The 21221-nt window shown below is 37.6% G+C and overlaps 1 protein-coding gene across 1 annotated transcript in view; it reads left to right on the top strand.

Annotated features, from left to right (window-relative positions):
- Nucleotides 1-20395, top strand: part of LOC149538135 (ACT domain-containing protein ACR11-like) — a 126401-nt gene extending 106006 nt beyond the window's left edge. Inside the window, exons 8-10 of the mRNA XM_089799514.1 lie at nt 19467-19572; nt 19683-19751; nt 19966-20395. Coding sequence (XP_089655640.1) covers nt 19467-19572; nt 19683-19751; nt 19966-20028 — 238 coding nt within the window. The 3' untranslated portion in view covers nt 20029-20395. The remainder of the gene's footprint in view (nt 1-19466; nt 19573-19682; nt 19752-19965) is intronic.
- Nucleotides 20396-21221: the final 826 nt, after the last annotated feature.

Below are 21221 nucleotides of genomic sequence, written 5' to 3'. Positions count from 1 at the left end.
CTTGCTACCTATTTCATAAAGCACTTTGGCTAAACTGTTATTTTTTCCATTTCGAATATCAGAATCTTTTGAGTTTTCCCTATTTCACTCCTTCCATTCCAAGGATCTTGCCAAACAATTTGCGATGAAGGTACAAATGAATTGTTTTCGCAAATTCATTGAAAACAATGTCATTCCTTACCAGAGACAACAATACTCATGAAATGTAACCACAAATGTTTGTAGAGGACTGTTATCTTTGGCTCTCGTATAGTGTTACAACATACAAAAACAATTCTCCCACTATTACAACACAATATAAGCTAGTCTTATTTGAGTCTTCTTTTTTGTTGGTCTGAAAGACAATGCCTAGAAATGCTTAAATAGATCCTGCGACTCCCAATGGTTTTCCAAACTCCATTCAACTGTCTCTCTATTGCCAGTCTTATTAATATTGAACCTATATGGGATTATAGAATGTCCTTCCTCAGTATAGCTGTTTTCGAACACATAATTTCTTGACAACAATGGTTATAACTTAGCATGTATTTCAAAGCCTAGGTTCCACGTTGAGTGGTACATACTTAGCAGATTGACATCTCTAACACCTGACTAAACCACTATTGCATTTCCTTCAACTCCCACCATGTGTGTGTAAATATAAAACAAGCAAAGAAATGGAATCAAAGAAGATAAAATACACAACACAGGTATTTATCGCGGTTTGGCAAAACTTGCCTACACTCACACTCCAACAGGGAATTACTTGTATTAATCAATCAATATCTGATACAATACATGACTGTATACAGTCATTTATACAACTTGCTTTTTGGATACAACGAGACGAAGGGAAATGAAAGGTGATGTGACCATTGGGCTTCATATCCCAACAATTTCTCATGTGAAATCCAATCGACACAACCATGCACAATAGCATCCCCTGCTTCCTATTTCGAATGTCAAAGAAGAATGAGGCCATGAGAAGATCTTAGTCATGCCAGACATTATTCCAGCACAATCCTAATGAGCCTTCTCCAAATTATATTAGAATTAAAAACATCTTCTCCTAGATACTGTGTATAATACCTTTCACCACACAGATCGATCTCCTCAACAAAACTCAAAATTCTTCTTTATTTGGAACCGAAACCAGAAAGAAGATGGTCTACAACAACATGATTTGGGCTCACAACAGTACCCAAGCCTTACTACTCCTATCCTCCACAAACTAGTTTAGCTTCATCCTAGAATGATAATTCCTGTTCCACTGCTCACTCCCAAGAATTCAAAAACTTTTAACATGTTGCCCCTTGTCCAAAAGCTCCAAGTGTTGAGCATTGATCATCGTAGGGATGTCTAGAATGAGACTCACCTCTCTCACACAGCCCACATGATCGTCACCATCTACATCACTGCAACTTTTGACAAAGTGATCGAATATTTGTGTCCTCTCAAGGAAACTCACTACCAACTGCACCGAATCCACATGTGCATTCTCTTGATGCACCACTATCGACGTGTTAATCTCCGCCAGCACATCATGAATATGGTATTGCAAAATCAAATCGCTCACTACTTCCTTGTCCTGTGGGGTTAACCCCCTCAAAATCAAACTTGGCTTAAAACGTTGATAAATGAGAGGATGATATTCCTGCAAAATTAAATCAGTCAAAGAATCGTTTGAGTATATGTTTTCTTTGTCTTAAAATGTCACCGGGTTTGAGGTCGCTCCTCCATGCCTCCTTTGGGTTTGTCTCCCTTGCCAACATTGATATTAAGGCAGCGACATCTCCAACCTTACCAATTGTTATTTACCCAATGAGTCGCCATACTTTAAAACTTTTTCCTTAGATTCTTGAAGTCTTTCCTTCATCGCTTCACGTATTCATCATCATTCGAAGTGTTATACATAACTCGAATGCTTCCTGTCGCGGTCCCTTCTTTTGAACCACTTTGAACTCCGGTTCAAAGTAGTTCATAGTTCAACCAAAGGTTTTACACTAATGAGTTTTCTTGTAGGAAATGTGCGCCAATCCGGCAGGGTGTTCTTCTAAATCACTTTGAACCACTTTGAACCTTGAACCACTTTGAACCTCGGTTCAAAGTAGTTCAAAGTCGTTCAACGGTAGAGGCGTCTTGGTGAAATTGGATTATGGTGTACGATGTGCCGTCATTTCGCAAGGCATTGATGGTTATGTCAGAAAGTGATGATTTAAAGGACATTTTTATTCCCAATGCAAAAATCATTATGAGGAAAAGTGGAAAATCTTCGATCGGAAAAGGGATTGGATGTTGCAATAAAGCTAATCATTATTGATATAGTCGAAAATGGGAATTATTAAATGAAATGGTTATGTCACAAGGCTTTCGAATGTGCGAACTTTATCAAGGAGTGATTTGTCATTGATGCCTTATAATGGGCCTGTACTTCTGCACATAAGTGCTTTTCCTTCTTAAAATGAGCTCAACTTTCTTTTTTTGTTTATCGTGCGAAGAGTTGAAAGTTTGGAGAAGAAACTGTTAAGGAAGGGAAAATTGTTGTTTTTCGGCAAATCACAGGTGAGAAACATAGAAAATCAGTTTGATGCCTTGTTATTTTGATTAAGGATGAAGTCTATTTTACATTTCTTTGGCAATGTTTCAAGTTTGGAGTGTAAAAGACCCGTCATAAGTGATACGAACTTAGAGGGCGTTAAGTTGGAGAATTTGCAACCAAATTTCCTTGAATATACTGATAAATCGAAAGGGTGCATGGAAGTTTTAACTAGTGGACTAATTGAAGTTGCGGCTTTTCCCCCATCTCTTCTGAGTCCTGAGTTGCTCCAAATGTGTATTGACCATTATTATGTTAGGAGCAAATGTATTGTAAGCAAAGATGGTGAAATAGTGAGCTCAATTTTGAGAGAAACTATTGCCTCTGTATTGTGTCTGTCAGAGGGCACTTTTGCCGCATTCTCCTCTGTTCAAGCCCAGGCTGAATATCAAGAAACTCCAAACCAATTCCGCAATACCCTGGCTAGGAAATGGACTAAGACCATGTATGGTGGAGGTTCTAGGTTACCCAAAGTTATCACTAAAGATCACCTTAAACCTCATATTCACAACCTTGTGGTGTTATTGCATAGAGTGAAAGGTTCTGCTGATGTTTTTCTCTTTGAAGAATGGATGTACAGATATATAGAAATCATTTTGAAGGGAGAACAATGGATGGACTGGGCAGAGATTATCTCTAGTTCACTAAGGACACAACTTAAGCATGCCAAAGAGTCTAATGAAAATTTCTATATGGCTTCCTACTTGACTTATTGCATTACTTGTGTTTGTGACCTTACCCCTCTTCCTCACGGAGTCTGGAATGAAGAAATAACGGTGTACCAATATTGCCCTTTGCTGCAAAAAGATAAAGCACTGGAGAACTTTAGGAAGGTTCATGATGTGTTAGTTGAAAATGTGCATACAGCCTTGAAGAAAGAACCAATGCCTAGGTTGTCTTCCGAAGCTCAAAGGTTGATTCAACAATACGGAAGTTATTTCATACTGTTTCCTAGGTTCACTTACTTGAGAATAGGTGGATTCGAAGAGGAACCTGTAAAACTCCCGCGATATGCTTTGGATTGCTTTGTTTTAGCTGAGATTTGCAGGCAACTATTCTTTGTTGTTAAGGATAATTTACCATAGGAGGATTGGGAGACAGCCTTCCCGATTAAGTTGGGTTCTCTGGTTTGTAATAGTATGATTAACGCCTTTGTTATTGGAAACAATTTGCTTGGATTCAGTTTTGGTTCTTATCATAGTAGAAGAAATTTTGATAGTAAAAGATATGCAATTCAAATTCGTGGGCTTGTAGGCCACCCATCAGCAACTCCACAGTTAGAAGATCTATGGCAAGATTGTAAAGATGAGGAGGAGGTTTCGAGGAGAGATCATTCAAGGTTAACATTACAGCAAATCGATTCCCTAAGGTTGAAGTTCAAAATAGAGGGGGTGATTGAAGATGGCTCAGATATGGTCGAACCATGTTGGGAAGAATCCCATGAATCGAAGTCACTAGTAGTAGATTGGAACCAGGATGAAGAAAAGGATATAAATCTAAGAGCTAGATTTATATTTACTTACACAGACGACTGGCTAAAGAAGCAAAACAAGAAAGTTGTCCATGAACCCTCTTCAGGGGTGGTTTCTTTTTCTGAACCATCATTTGCTGACATCCCACTTTCGTCTCCTATTGCAGGTAGTGAGTTGGCTCAAGGTAAACAGAAGAGGATGCCCATCCACGCACAAAATACAGCTCCTAGAACTAGATCTCAAGCTAAATCCAAGGCCCTTAAGCAATACAAGGTTCAAACAGAGAAGATGTCAACTCAGGGGCAGGATTCAACTGATGGTCTCCATTTCTCGAATGGTGCTAATGGTGATGTACAATTCATCGAGGCTCCTAAGGTGGATCAACCAAGGTTTATGACTCCCACTAGAGATTCTCAGGCAATTTCTGAAGGTCCTGCTATCCCTGCTTGGTTATCTAATACAATCAACAAGAAAAGAAGCCTGCAACCTGTTACATCACCTATGAAGGACATTGTGACTAAATATGCTGCACGGGGTTCAAAGGTCAAGAAGTTGAAAACGGATACCCACTTAACCAAAGACCCAGTGACTGGGAAGATAACTGCTGAAATAGCCACATACAAGCAGAAAACAGAGTTCGGGGAGATTGATAATGAGGATTTCAAAGTTACCTCAGTTGAATTAGGGACCATTAATAGAAGCACTGGTAATCACTTTTTCAAATTCTTTGCCGACCACATGCTCACTCAATCTGAGAAGGATAATAGAGAGAAAAAGGAACTTAAGGGCATGGTAATGACTATGGCTGTGTATATCGATTCTTTGATGAATCTTGGTGCATTGCCAGTTATTCAAGCCCCTCAAGCTTTCGACCCAAATTTTGTAGGAAGTCAACTAATGGTGAAGCAAATGCAAAGAGGAAAGTTGCTAGCAGATGCCATGAAGGATTGGGTGGAAGCCATCACTAAAGAAGGTAATAAGTTTATTTTGGAATTCATAAATGTATATGCCGAAGGGGAATCATTGCTGGGAGAGATTCAAACTTTGATCCTCGGATGGGAAGCAGAGCAAAGCCGGTGTCAGGCGGTTGTTTTTCAAGTAATTGAAGTCGAGAGGTTTGGAGTGCTTAAGTTTCTGAATGAGAATCCAATGAAGAATGTAGATCCTTGCATGTTGTTCATCATGAAAAACAACATGAGTTGGAAGGAGTCGGTTTATAAGGAGGCAATTAAAGAGGTGCAGGGCATTGAGAACAAAGTCACTGGAATGCACAAAGAACTCCTTAAAGATATGAAAGTAGTAAATCCTACGGGAATTCTGCAGTTCGATGACAGGAACATGGATTCTGAGACACTAACTAAGAGCTTCAATGAAGCTGTTGAGCAGATTAGGGATAATGAATCGCTGAGCGTCGATGACTTCACTGCATTGTCGAACATTGAGTCGATGTTATGTCTCAACAAGAACCTCATGCTGCGTTAGAGCTTGAAGATAAAGGAGTTCAAATGGCAGAAGGTCGCGTGTAGGGCTAGGTTGTTGAGTTTGAAAAATCCAAATTCCCATGCAATGCAGGAGTTCATGAACACTTTCAAAAGCTGGAAGTTGGTGCATCAGACCGTGGGCGAGGAAGAGAAGACTGGCGGCGAGGCTTGAACAAGATAATCGTTTTCAATTACATTTTGGCATTTGTTTTATAACCATTTTTTTGTTCATAATTGTTTCTTGTTTTAACTGGAACGACTGGGTTTTGATGGAGGATTTTCGGATTTTGTAATGGAACTATAAATGCTAGGGCATTGAACCTATTAGGGGTTAGAAATAGATGGTTAGAAACTCTGATAAGTAGATACTTTTATACAGTAATCGAAAGATAGCATATGGATATTTTGCTTTTTGAATGACTGTGTGCATGAGGAAAGTTTAATATTTACATATATATCATCTTGAATTCAGCTTGGAAACTTGGCATTTGAAGCATTTAAATCTCTATTACTTTGTGAACTCCGGTTTATTGATTCAAGATATTTGATTGCTGTTCTTACTATAAGTTCATTGCAATTATGGTGCTTGAATGATTAATATCGAGTTGTGATGTTACTCATTCCTTTAAGTAGATGTTCAGTGGAAGTATAGTCCAATGAATGTTTCTTTTGGATTTTTGAATTGATTCTCACCTCACTACCTAAGAGTAAGTGGGAGATCCTTAAGTGCTTTCTGGTAAAAGTGCAAAGATAATTTTGAATTCATTGCAAATTTCATAAGGAAGCTGTACCTTTAAAATACAGAGAGAAAATCAAATAACATGAGATTTTTTCAACTGTTGTGAACATTTTGTGTTTTCCGTACCTTGGGCATAGAGTGAATTTGTTAAATAGTTGAAAAGACAATCTGTTCACCAACACCAATGTAGCCTCCAGGCATACCTTGGTGGTCTTCTATATGACCACTAATTGAGGCACCCAAGCTGTATGTAGATCTTCTAATCTGAAAGCATGGCGGCAATGAGAAATTTGGTAACATGCGAATTAAATTTCCAACATAGGATGACCCAATACACCCCACAGAGCATGATTTTTGGTCCTTATCCCTATTTTCTGCAAACCCATCATTGGAGCTTATCTTGCCTCCAAACATTGCCAAACATTTAGGCTTCGTACCACCGTCTTCAGCATCTTTGTGTTTATACAAAAATCCATTAGAGTTGGTGAACTCATTAGGATTAAAATTAGAAAGCCTATGAGCATCGACATACACATTAGGATTCCCTACGCCCAATTGTTTTGAACATATAGAGAAGTATGTAGGGCCTGTGGGAGTAGACTTAATACCAAACTGACTGAGCCTAACCCCAAGCTCATCTTTCTCTATGTTTGTAGATGAAACCAGCTGGTTATGTGCTTCCTTATCTCTAAGATGAGCAACAACTTGTGCTTCTCGACCCTCTTCTTAGCCAATATACAGGCCTCTTCTTTCGGTCGCAACAACCACAATATTGACATTTCTATTTGCACCGATTGTCTCTTTCACAACATCTTTTTCTCCTTCATCATTTGGCCCTTCATCATCTTTTATAACAAAGTTTTCATCTGCCCTTTCATCTTCTTCTACATGAAACTTCTCATTTGCTCCTTTATTTTCTTCTACAACGAACTCATCGTTCACCCTTCTATCTTCGCCTATAACAAATTTCTTGTCTCTCAAAAACTTTTGTTCTTTTGGGACATATGTACAATTTTCCAACTGTAACATCTTGTGCACTTTGAATGCAAAAGTCTTTGGATCATCTAGTCTGAAGCTAGAAATAAGAGAAGCCATGTCGTAAAAGGTCAACACCAAGTGTTTTACAGACTTGTCAATCTTGTCCTCCTTTGCTCTTTTCTGCAATTTTTGCATGACAACTTTCTTATTTTACGAATCACCATTACTTGTGCGCTTAAGAATTGCATTAAGCTCATATTTAAGAGCTTCAAATTCTTCTTCCGCTTCCGCTTCCAGCTTATCTTCCCATTCTTCCCACCAATGCACATGGCAGATTATTTTGTTCTTTCCATGCACTACCTCACTCTCTACTGAGTTTAAATTCCCAAGAAATTAATTAATAACATAATCAATATCATTGTCTTCCATCTCTCTAGCTTGACCTCGACTCTGGTACCAGTTGTGAATATAAAACGAGCAAAGAAATGGAATCAAAGAAGACAAATACACAACACAGGTATTTTTTGTGGTTCGACAAAACTTGACTATGTCCACACTCCAGCAAGGAATTACTTGTATTAATCAATCAATATTTGATACAATACATGACTGTACAATCATTTATACAATTTGTTCGTTGGATAGAAAGAGACGAAGGGAAATGAAAGTGCATGTGACCTTTGGGCTTCATATCCCAACAATAGTGCATGTTACATTTTCATTGGCCCTAAATGTTAATCAAACTCTTAGGCATTGGTAGCATCCTATTCGATAATAGTTTTCCACAACTTGGAACAATGACTACATTGTTTGGAGGGACGGAAAATTGCTGAGAAAAATCAAGACTCGATATTACGGTTACACTTCGATGCTACATTGGAATAGAAACAACTATCTGTGGCAAATCATATATTCATTTGTAGACTTGGCTACATTCATTCATGAGAGTTCAAGATGGCCAACGATTTATCAATACCCCCTAAACTTATTGGCACTTGGCACAAATATGACTAAATGATAGGCTATACATAATAAACGATAGTAATAATATTTCACACTATCAAATGTTCACGCTGCCATTAAACTCCACCTTGGAAAAAAAATGCTTAAATACTAACTCCAAATTAGCAACATAGCTTGTCATAGTTTCCTGGAGGCATGCGACATATGTATAATCTTGACGATTCCAGTTTATAGCTTAATACAAAACTTCCTAAATGTATTTGGGTCCCACAGATAGTTTTCCATTGTGACTTCACCAAAGCTCAGCCTGGTTGGTAGTAATGCATGAAACACCCAAATATATTACATGAAGATTACCACCATTTACGAAATAAGTTTCCCTTCTAATAGTCCCCACAAACATCATTCACATGAATGTTATTACAACTTCCTTCCTTTGCAGCAACGTAGGGATTTCCCATGACCGTCGACACCAACTTTCCTAAACTTGCCAAAATATAATGCCTCAAAAATTTCTTCCATGCTTTTAATGTTTTCCCAAATTGACTTGCAAAACCTTTTTTAAGGTAGTGGATGAAATATTTATTCACACATTCCCTTCATTTTCCGCAAGGATAACGGTTTTGAATATTGCTGGTAAATAGATCTTCTTTGCAAAGGTGATAAAATAATTTGCTAGAGGCTGCCCTTAATTAAATTTACAAATCAATGTGCCTAGATGGAAATAAAATTTTGTTTCTATAATTTGATTATTAAGAACTCTCAAATCAATGGCGGGCCAATTCTCTTCAGCATGACCAATATTGTGATAAAAAGAGCTTCAGGAAAGCAATATGTTAATGAAAGTTGTAAGATTTTCTATTGAAGATGACAATAGCCAAACACATCAAATATTTTTACCACTCTAATATTCACCACTCATGCTTAAATATTCAATACTTGCAAATACCTAGTACTCCATCTGTATACTTGCAACTCTTTATGATTGAACTTTTGACTATACCCAATAGGATGACGGGTTTGATGCTCTATACCACTATAATATCCTACTAGATATTTTTTCGCAAATTTTCTCACGATAATTTCATAAAATATAAAAAAGAATTTATGCAATAATGATTAGCAAATAACTAGCAAATCTTATAAAATTTCCTTAAAATTTGTTATCTCATTATAAACCAGCAATACAATAACATGCATAGAAAATCCAATCTTAGAAACAACAACAACAGTCAGATTGGATACACAGAATAGAACCTATAACTCCAAATGTGAACTCTGATGTGAACTCACCACCAATGCTGAACCAGGTTGCCGTCCAATTTGACGAGAAGACCCTAAAGGTTTCTATCCTCGGGTTCTAAACTCAAAGCTGAATACATCACAGATTTCTCCAAGAGAAACTCAAGATCAAAATCAATATCCAAGCATACCCAAAATGAACTCCTAATTCTTCTTTTAAGGATCCAACCTGTGACTCTTTAGCTTCCCTATCCCTATCCTTGTCCTTTCTCCAATTCCTCACTCATTAACCCCTTTTATAATATTTAATTGACTCTAATAATTCTGCATTAAGTCCTCCATAAGTCAATTTTAATATATCTTTGGGTTGGCCTATTAATTCTTTAATGTCCTAGAAAGGGGACATTACCCCATAGAAACACCCTAAGTGACTCAAGGGCGGGATAGAGAAGAGAATAAAGGAGTTTCTTGATATGGGGCTTGTCATGTAATATCCCTGTCATAAAATAAATGTATTTAATTAAACCTTGTTAATGGGCCGATTGATTTGATATATCTCAGATCCATTTTAAATTTAATTGTTTCCGTAGGTAGGTGTGGCCGTCGGCTATCTTTGTACACCTTTGGAAGGTTTTCTTGACAGGTATTTAAGCACGACATGTAGGTAGTCGTAGGTTTGCATTTTGGATTATTTTCTATGTACTGCGAATTCTTGTTGGAGTTCTCTTTTGTTCGCGATTTTGGAAGTGAAAGACCCTCCCTATTTGGATTGTCCGGTTTTGGTGGGATTCAACCCTTACCCTATTCCGTCGCTTGTAACACTTCGCTCGGATCTGGCAAATCAGAGCATTATCTATTTGTGAATGTTAATTGAATATACCTGTGTTCAATTTTCATTATTTGGATTTCATCTTGTTCATGGTTGTATTATTCAAACTCACTTCCACTACCCCCACGTCTTCTTCCATACAACTAAATGAACATACAAACTTTGGATTGGCACAGAGTCATTTTGTAGTAACACCGTACGACCCACATTGTATGGCCCACACCGTATGACCCATCTTGTACGGCCCATCCTGTATGTCCCACACCACACGGCCCATCCTATACGACCCACCATAATACCGTATAGTCTCACAGGCTTGCATTCACTTGTCCCCCTCATTGTACATAATCTGTGCTCCATTACCGACATCGTATGGTCATACTCCCATATCGTACAACCCTTCATAATAGTATCATATTGCCATTGTACAATGGGTTCTACCATCAACACTAGCATACGGTCACCTCCATTAGCATCTATCATAAATAATCAATAGTAGGGTTATGAAAGAAGGGAAAATGAAACATTACAGTGGTATCAGAGCTTTTGATTCTGCCCGCCTGTGGAAGTGAATGCAAGTTTATACTCGAAGGAGAAGGCAAAATAACCTTATTGGTAGAATGGTAGATCATTAGGATCCTATGACAGAACTCATGAATCTTGTAAGAGAGCTGAACAAAAAACCAAATGCAAATCAATGAAACCAAAAGGCTTATGCAGGAAACTCTACAAAAATTGGCTGAGGGAAAGACAACAGGAGAACAAAATGGGCATAGCGACGATTCTGTTTCGGGAAGGAAAAACTTTCAACCCTCTCACTCTCGACCCTCGATACCCATCTTCCTTCCAAAGATGAAAGCACCATGGAAAGAAAGAGAGCCTGCTTTTGAGGAAATGGAAGAAAAACTTCGGGAAGATTGGAGGAATGCGAATATGGAAGATATATCTTACATAGACTATGTTGATCTAAGAACGAGATATTTTGGTGGAGGAAATCGTGGTTATTTTAATGATGATCTTAGAAGAAAGATCGGAAAGGTAAACTTATCACCATTTGATGGATTTAGAACCATCACTGCACAGGCATGGGTTCTGAAGGCAGACACCTATTTCCAACTCAACTCGATGCCTGAAGCGAAAGCAATCAAGTTCACAGCACTCCATCTGGAAGGATTGGCGCAAGAATGGTGGCATCATTGATTGGTTACTCTTGGCCACGACCAAGTAACATCTTATGTTGAGTTCACTGAGAGACTCATTGACTGTTTCGATGGGAAGGATTCTTAACTAAACTTTAAAGATCTAGCTCAACTAAAGCAAATAGGTACGGTAGACAATTACATCACTGAGTTGTATTAGTCATAGACGTCTCTAAAAGACGTTAAATCGTGTTATTTATGGATGGGCTGAAAGAGGCTTTGAGAGGTTGGATCAAAGGGTTCAACCTGTGTGCAATCAACGAAACTATTAAGAAGGTGCGTGACATGGCCACATCCTCCTCCAAGACTCACATGGCTACACCAATACCATCCCCTCAAGAAGACAAAGACAAGGAGCCAATTCAGAAAAAAAACCTCAATTTGATGAAGATTCTCGGCAAGAGCTCTGGAGGAAAAAGCTTTCATTCAAATGCAAAGAACCATGGGGGCCTGGTCATCGCTGCCTTGGGAAGGGAAAGATTCATTAAATTGAGGTGATGCTTGATGATGACGAAGGACAAATACCTACAGTGACTGATAAAGAATTTACCCATTAGGAGAGAATAAACGCCTTGATACAAAAAGGGGGTTCCATTGCTACCCTCACTATGACGACTAGAAGTGGTATCTTCAGGGTTCGTGGCACACTTCATGAAAAACGGGTCCCAATCATGATTGATAGTGGTGCCACACTCAATTTCATCAATTCATCTTTGATCACTAGTAAAGGCTTGCGTGCAGTTGAGCATGGAGGATTTGAGGTGAAGGTTGCAGGAGGAACCTTGTTACCTTGCACTCATGTGATCCCACGGCTACAAATTTCCATGGGAAACAATACCATGATAGATGATTTCTTTGTCATAGATTTGCTTGATACTGATATCATTTTGAGCATCCAGTGGTTGGAAACTCTTGACCAGTATACTCAAAGTTCCAAAAGGATGACTTTTCATTTGAGACGGATAGCAAGAAGGTACTGTTAAGAGGAATGTCAAATAAAGGATTGAGGGAAGCCACAATCAAGAAGATGGAGGCCATTTTAAAACATGATTTGATCCTAGCTGCAAGTAAAAACAGGACAGTCAACACCTTACCCCATTCTTTGGATAATTGGCGAGCCTGTCTATTGGTCGAGTATTCTAAGAACACTTTTGCATGTGAGTTGATGGATGGCTATATATACGATGAAAGATACAAAGGTATTGATGACATCATTTACTTTGGCAAAAAGATCTACTTACTACCTGACTCAAAACTGAGAAGCTAATTACGAAAGGTTTCCTACAATTGGATTTGCATTTGTTTGAGGACAAGCAAATTTTGGGACGGGAGGACTGTAATGTCCCTGTCATAAAATAAATGTATTTAATTAAACCTTGTTAATGGGCCGATTGATTTAATATATCTCGGACCCATTTTTTATTTAATTGTTTCCGTAGGTAGGTGTGGCTGTCGGCTATCTTTGTACACTCTTGGAAAGTTTTCCTGACGGATATTTAAGCACGACATTTAGATAGTCGTAGGTATACATTTTGGATTATTTTCTATGTGCTGCGAATTCCTGTTGGAGTTCTTTGTTGTTCGCCACTTCGGAAGTGAAAGACCTTCCTTATTTGGTTTGTTTGGTTTCGATGGGATTCAACCCTCACCCTATTCCGTCACCTGTAACACTTTGCTCGGATTTGGCAAATTAGAGCACCATCTATCTGCAAATATTAATTGAATATATCTGTGTTCAATTTTCATTATTTGGATTTCATCTTGTTCATGGTTGTATTATTCAAACTCACTTCCACTACCTCCACGTCTTCTTCCGTACAACCACGTGAACATTGTAACATTGTACGGCCCATTCTATACGACCCACACCATATGGCCCATCTTGCACGACCCACACTGTACAACCCATCCTGTACGACCCATCCTGTAGGGTCCATTGTAATACTGTACGGCCTCACATGCTTGCATTCACTTGTCCCCCTCACCGTACATCATCTGTGCTCCATTACCAAAACTGTACGATCATATTCCCATACCGTATGACCCTTCATAATAGTATCATATTGCCACCGTACAACAGGTTCTACCATCAACACTAGTGTACAGTCACCTCCATTAGCATCTCTGGTAAATAATCAATAGTAGGGTTGTGAAAGAAGGGAAAATGGAACATTACATGTCAGACCTAGTAAGAGTCCATTTGCATATTTAGTTGTGTTAGCTATAAAAAGGATGGGACCCTATGCATGTGCATAGACTACCATGTTCTGAATAAGAAGATAATAAAGAATAGGTATACCATACCCCGCATAGATGAGTCGCACATGGCATGTTACTTCTTTAAGACCGACTTGAGGTCTAGTTACCATTAGATACAAATTAGAATGGAGGATGTGGAGAAGACAATTTTTAGGTGTCATTGTGAACATTTCGAGTTCCTGGTTATGTCAGTTGGCTTAACTAATGCACTAGCCATGATGTATGAAAAATGTGTTTCAACATCAATTACAAAGATTTGTATTGATCTTTGATGACATCTTAGTATTCAGTCAGTCATTGGAGGAGCACTCGAGAGAGACTTGGAGGAGGTGTTGGTCATTTTGGAGAGAGAGAGAGTCCTTGTATGCCAAGGAGTCCAAGTGCGAGTTTGGGATGACAAAGCTTCTCTACCTAGGGCATATTAGTGCAAAGGGAGTCAAAGTTGATCTGAGGAAAATCCAAGCTATGATTGATTGGCCCCCACCCAAGAATCTGACTAATGCTTTCGAAAGGGGTTTTCACAGCAAGCAACACCCCTTATAGATTTGACAAAAAAGGGCTTTCATTTGGATCGAGGAGGCATGACGATGTTTTGATCAGTTCAAGTAGTTGATGAGCTTGTGCCCAATGCTTGCATCACTGGATTTCACTAGGCCCTTTGAGTTATAGTGTGATGCTTCAAGAGAGGGACTTGGTGCGATATTGATTCAAGATAGGCATCTAATAGCATTTTGGATAGCATGCAAAATAGTGAAATACACGACACATGCAACAACTCTGGTTTATGATTGAACATTATTTGTAATGTTTAAAGCAAAAATCTTCATCCTTAGGGTATTTAACATCGAACATAGACATTAACATTCAAAATTTATTTAGCAGATCCCTAAGGATTTAAATATACCTCTTTCAGTTCAACCATTTCAACATCGGGAGTTCTTTTCCTATAAAATCTGAATGGCAGACAAAATCATTGTCGGTAATGTTGACTATTTACCATATATTCTGTCATTGGAAATCAAGAAAAGAACTGCAAATAGCTTTCCGCTGACACATAGGCTGATATCTGCCACAATGTTAATGTGTGTTCAGCTTCCAATATGTTGGAAAAATTGTTAGTTGATTAGGTCATATAAATCTGCATATGAGAGTCTGTCTAAATGTCTATTAAATGTGGCACTCTTAACATATGATTTAACATTGATTATAGTCAAAGTAACGTGACTCGGACCCAGCTCAGACTTGGCAAGGGTAACTTGACTCGTGACTCGGCTCGAACTCAGTAGTGACTCGACAAAGTGAAAAAACCTCGAAATTTTGAGATTTTTTAGGATTGAAAGAACATTCCATGCACCGGTTATTGAATAAAGCTTTAAAACACAATAACATCATGAAATAAAAGGCAATTCGATCACAATGCACATACTTAAAAGTTAAACATACATCGATTACATAAGTACAAAGGTAAATTGCTAAATACTAAAATTTAAATAGTAAATGAAGGAAATAGAAAAGTAAAATATAGAATCATAGATATATAAAAGGATAAATCCATGAAACCCATCAAAATGTATATCAAATCCATGAAATCCAACACATCAATAGTCATCATCAAATGTTCCAAATTTTGATCATATGTTAAGTTAAACAAAAAGTTAAAACAAGACTATAGCTATGGCTCCTAGTCCTCATCGTCATCTTCATCATCATCGTCATCGTCATCGTCATCCTCATTCTCATCCCCAACCTCAACCTTAGGCTCATTATAAACTATAAAATGCCTCTTAGTAAGGCATCTAAGGTAGGTCTTGGATGACTGATTAGCCATAGCATCAGCCTGTGAGGTGCCTGTAGGATCAACTGTAGTCTTTGCCAGTGCCTGTGAGGTGCCACTAGGAACAACTGTAGTTCTATGGTCCTCTGCTGCCATAGCCATGACGTCAGCCGCTCTATCTACCTCGTCAACCCACTCTAGGTCCTCATCCTCTAGGTCCTCATCATCAAAGACTGGATCAATAGCCTCAGTGATCCACTCAAACTCTGGATCAACCTCCTCTAGAGTAATCGGAGTAGTGTCATTATCCAAAATCTCTTTAGTCCTAATGTGTAGGTTGTAATGCACAAAGACTAGCTTATCCATTTTCTCCACAGACAACTTGTTACGCCTCTTCGAGTAGATGTGCTCGAACATGCTTCAGTTACGCTCACATCCAGAAGTGCTACTTGGCTGGCTCATTATGTGGATGGCGATTTGCTGAAGGTTTTTGGTTGAAGGCCCAAACATTTGTCACCATCTATTTGAATTTTGAAAAAAGGAAAAGAAAAAATTATTAGTCTCATTTCAAAATTTGAACTTTAAAGCTAGAAATTTAGAAACTAGATTGTATAAGGCTTAAGTTGCAATTTTTACTTGGCTGCAATTTTGTACGACCTTTGCAAATTTGATTTGAAAAAATGTGCCCTGTTGCATTATTATAGGCATCCATCTCAAGCAATAGATTTGTGGCATTAGTGGCCATCTTCAATATCACAAGTGTATAGGCCATTAAGAACCTCCTCATTTGCCTTGAAATCTTCACGGAAACAGTATGCCGGATTGAGGTAATAGGCTGTTGCGTGGATGGGTTTTATTAAGCTGATTTTGCCATCTCCTATCAATTATGTCCCAAATAGGGCCAAACCTGTCCTTAACTCCTACATATTTGGCCTTTATAGCTTCCTTGGCCCTATCCATGCCTTCATATATGTAACCCATAGCGGGCTTCTCCCCATCAACAACTTGTAGGAGGGCTACAAAGGGTTCAGTGATTTACAAAACAATTAAACAAAAAAACAATTTAGTGAATGATGAAATTTTGCTAAGTTGCGCAATGAAAATAAAACAAAAATATGTATGAGATAAATTAATTTATAAAATTTTAAGACTTAAGCTTTTAGAATGTAAATTACCTCCACAATCTCCTTACATGGCTCCCAAAAACCTCTTCATCATAAATGCATTTTGTTGCATCTATCCTTGCAGGGGTGGTGGCAAAGGAGGATGAACTCCATTGTGGACTAGCAAACATGCACCTCAAAGCTAACCTTGAATTCAACAAGGATTTTAGTGTGATAAAATTAGAGGTGAATCTTGTGATACTGGGACGAGCCAACTGCTTTTTTTTCGTATATTCCCTCATAATGTTGAGGACCAAGGCATGATTATAGATGAACTTGCAAAGATTTTTGGCCTTAGCAACACATGATTTCACCCATTCAAGCTTGCCAATATCCTCTAACATGAGGTCAAGGCAATGAGCCGCACATGGAGTCCAAAAGATTCTTGGGTGTCTCTTCATCAAAAATTTTCCTGTAGCAATTTTAAATTAGTTGGTAAACAATTAAAAATTTAGGTGTGTGAAAAAACTTTTAATTTTCAAAATTTAATGAAAAACTAATTTTTTTAAAAAAAACCTAGAAGTTAAAATTTTACCTGCAGCAACATAATTAGTTGCATTATCAGTCACCACTTGGACAACATTCTCTTCCTCCACCTCTCTTATGACCTCCTCAATACCCTCACATAAGAAATTTGCATTTTTGACATGTGAGGAAGCATCTATAGACTTCAAAAATATGGTGGATCCTAAAAGTGAAAATTAAACAAAATAATTATCATTGAATAGTCAATAAAACAAAATTTTAGTTGTTCAATCATATATTAAATTTTAGACTTCGAGAAGTAGAGGATGATGAATTACCTCTGCTAGAAACAAAAAATTTGAGGAGTCCTATTCCTCCTATTTGTCCATCCATCCGTCATAATGATATACCCCCTTTGGCTCCAAATCTTTCTATGGTCCTCCAACTCAAGTTTCATCTCCTCAACTATTTCTAGTAAGAGGGGGCCACTCAACTCATCTTCAGTGGGGGCTTTAAACCCTGCACCATAGATGGAACTGCATCAATCATCCCTTGCCAATAAGGAGTTCTGCTACGTCTATAAAAACATTTTAATTAGCATATTTCAACATCAAGTTAAAATTATAAAATTTAATTTAAAAATTGAATTTAAAATTTAAAATGTAAAACAATCAAATATAAATGAAGTTGAAGTACCTGGCTGCTATAAATGGAATGTTGTAGAATACCAAAACTTGCAAATTGCCCTTATTCCAGCTTCATGGATCTCCCTATTCCAGACCGAGCTCTCAAGTGAGGGTTGTGCACCAGGAGTGGAATGTGGTACAAAAAAATTGTCCAACCTACATTTTCTGACTTTAGGACCAAAGGTAATGCCAATACTACTAGCAGGGGTAGCGCCACTAGCAGTGCAAGCGCCACTAGCAGTGCAAGGAATAGATGTAGAAGAAGTACAACTAGCAGAAGCACTAAGACGAGAGGGGGGAAGGGAAGCACCTTCTCCAACACAACCTATTGAACTTAGGGGTGTAAAACTAGATACAAAAGCAGTTCCAGATGAGCGTGGAAGGGAATTGGAACCAATCTGAGCTAACTTTGCTAATTGTTTTTGTTTTAATTCCTTTTCTTGTTCATATTTTTCTAAGGCAACATAACAAAAACATTTAGCCTCAGGAGTTGCAGCTTTACAAGACTCAACATCATGACCACGTATGCCAGCAATATGATATTTCAATCTATTTATCCCCCCACTATTAACAACCTTACAAAATAGGCATTTTGTTTGAGTTCTACCTCTACTTGAAAATTCTTTGGTGTACTTCCAACACTCATCTTTTTTATTGCCTTTAGAGAGTTTGGGTTTTTTAGCTGGAGGAGCCATTATGAGTAAGGAAAAATGTCAAGGTTGCTGCAATAAGACATTTTAGACCAAATATTACCATTGACGCATTGTATTTTATGAAGATCTAAAGTAAAACAAAACCCATAAACATACCAAAAAAATTCATCAAAAAAACCCATAAGCATAGAGAAAAAAAAATCAAAATCCAAAGAATCAACTCTTACCTCTTTGAAATGAGTTGAAAAGTGTTGAGAAGAGCTCCTCTAAACTCCTTGATGATCTAAATGCAAGCATATAGTTGCTCCAATGTCACAAATGCAAGCTTTTCTGCTCTTCCTTTCAGCTGGTTGCAAAACAATGACACTCTATTTCTATTATTCCTCTCTCTCTCTCTCTTTCTTTTTCTCACAATAGAGTGTTATGAAAACCCTTTCAGGGTCTTAAGGATAAAAAAGAACAAAAAAATTATATTAAAAAAATAACATTTTTTAATGTTTTAACCTCTGCCAAAGGTTGACTGCCATGGTCGGGTCACGACTGTTGTGACCTGCGAGTCACACCTTGACTCACGAGTTAGGTGAGTCACACTCCCTGGCCCACCGAGCTCGAGTCATGGGTCATTTTGACCTGGCAAACCCTCCTTGACTCACTGACTCGGGAGACTCGCCCTACTCGCGGCGAGTCTCATTACTCTGGTTATAGTATCGGAAGCATTTAAAAAATACTCAGTATTAAGGTATCTTTATTGCAGATATATATTTTTTCATTCAAAACATGTTTAATGAATCCGTAGGGATTTCAAATTTCTCTCTCAGATTAACCATTATTCTCAGCAATTTTTCACAGTTATAAAGGATCCATTGCTAGGGACTTTGACTATTTAGCAACTTTTATTATTACTAAAAATCAGTATAAGAATTGTAAATAGATATAGGTTAACAGAACTGGATATTCTCCACACTTCTAATGTGCCCATTTGTTTCAGCTTGCTATACATTGAAACAGCTGATCGACCTGGTTTGCTGGTCGAGATTGTAAAACAACTATTGGATATAAGTATATCAGTTGAATCTGGTGAATTTGATACTGAGGTAATAAATTTATACAACTTCAAAATCAAGTCTTCACACATAATAATCTAGTAGTCAGGCATGTAAGAAAAAAAAGTTGTGTTTGAGTAGTATATAAAATTTCTCTGCAGGGGTTGCTGGCCAAAGCAAAGTTTCATGTTAGCTACCGGGGTGCTGCTCTCATCAAGCCTATGCAGGAGGTAAAGATCACTGTGGACGCTTGAAAATATTGAATCTAATGGCTGATTTTATAATCTACACTTGGTTTTTTGCATCGTCTCAATTCAAACTCTTGGCTTTATAAATGTATATAGGTTGTTTGAATTTGTTATATCATTGCAATGCTTGTTGTCCTGTCTGACAATAATTTACTGTGAAGGACTAACATTGGTTATGTTGTGGCATATGGTACAGGTTTTGGCTAATAGCTTGAGATATTACTTAAGGATACCTGCAACTCAGGAAAGCAGTTTTTAACATTCTTCTTCATTAATGGCTGTAAACCATTGTTCTCTTCACTTGCTTCACAAACAGAAGTAATTTACCCAAGCCTTCTGCAATGAACACTTTAAGAATCATGATTATCCATTTTTATGCTATAATGCATTCAAGCACATGCATATGATTTGGATGTGTACAGTATATTCTGTTCAATCAATCCAACCCTGGCATTATTTGCCTATATGTAGAACATATGATTTGCAATTTTGCACGTTCCAATCCACTTGCATATGGGCAGCTGTTACCGAGTGTCCATTGCCAAGTATTTAACATCATCACGGAATGACAAATAATCAAGCTATTGCAGTTGATTTAGCCTAATATACGAGATTTTGGTACAGAATTGGGAGTGAGTTGGTAGTCCTGAATATGTGCACATGATCAAATAAACTAATTTATGACCTGCATACTATTGATCAATATGTTATATCATGGTCTTTGATTGTTAGTCACATGGAAATATCTACCTACCAGAGGCATGTAACTTTAAATTCGAATAATCTTAAGGTAAGAAGTCACTGCTTGAGTGAATTCAACGAGGAATTGGTACACATACTTGCTTTAGTGGAGGCTTTTATTTTAAATTTGCCTGGTGAAAGATAAACTCAGGTTGTCATCCTGCTAGTCAGTATGAGGGGTTCACTTGTTTTTGTTTTGCCTCGATGTTGTGGAGCCTTTTTAGTCACTTGATAAAAATAAACAAGATTGATCGTTGCACTTACTTTGACCTTTGCCACTAGATCATGGATCATCTGTGGGTGAGATTTATCTATCTTTAATTATAACTGTAAAACAGATAATTGAAACTTTATCTTTTATGAAAGCAAAATTTAAATGCATTAATGTAGATGAGAGCACAAAACCTGCAGAAATATTAACATTCTAAATCGAAGAGAGCATAAAACTTCCAAAAATATAAAATATAAATGTACCTTAAAAAGTCTTTTAAATACACCAATTATACATAATAAAGGTAAATATTTCATTTATGGATAGATGAGAGTACAAAACTTGCAGAAATATTTCATGTTCCAAATTGAAAATCCTGCAATAAGTACATATGTTTTATGAAATTCTAAATTCAAAGCCTGTGACTGGAAAATACATAAAAGTATAGATATGTCGATTTGAACATAAAAGTATAGATATGGTTATATGATTTGGAGGGT

Source organism: Cupressus sempervirens, chromosome 9 (assembly GCF_028749045.1).
Source record: "Cupressus sempervirens isolate cs-2001-9-10 chromosome 9, ASM2874904v1, whole genome shotgun sequence".
Taxonomy (NCBI): domain Eukaryota; kingdom Viridiplantae; phylum Streptophyta; class Pinopsida; order Cupressales; family Cupressaceae; genus Cupressus; species Cupressus sempervirens.
This window is presented reverse-complemented; position numbering and strand designations above follow the sequence as displayed.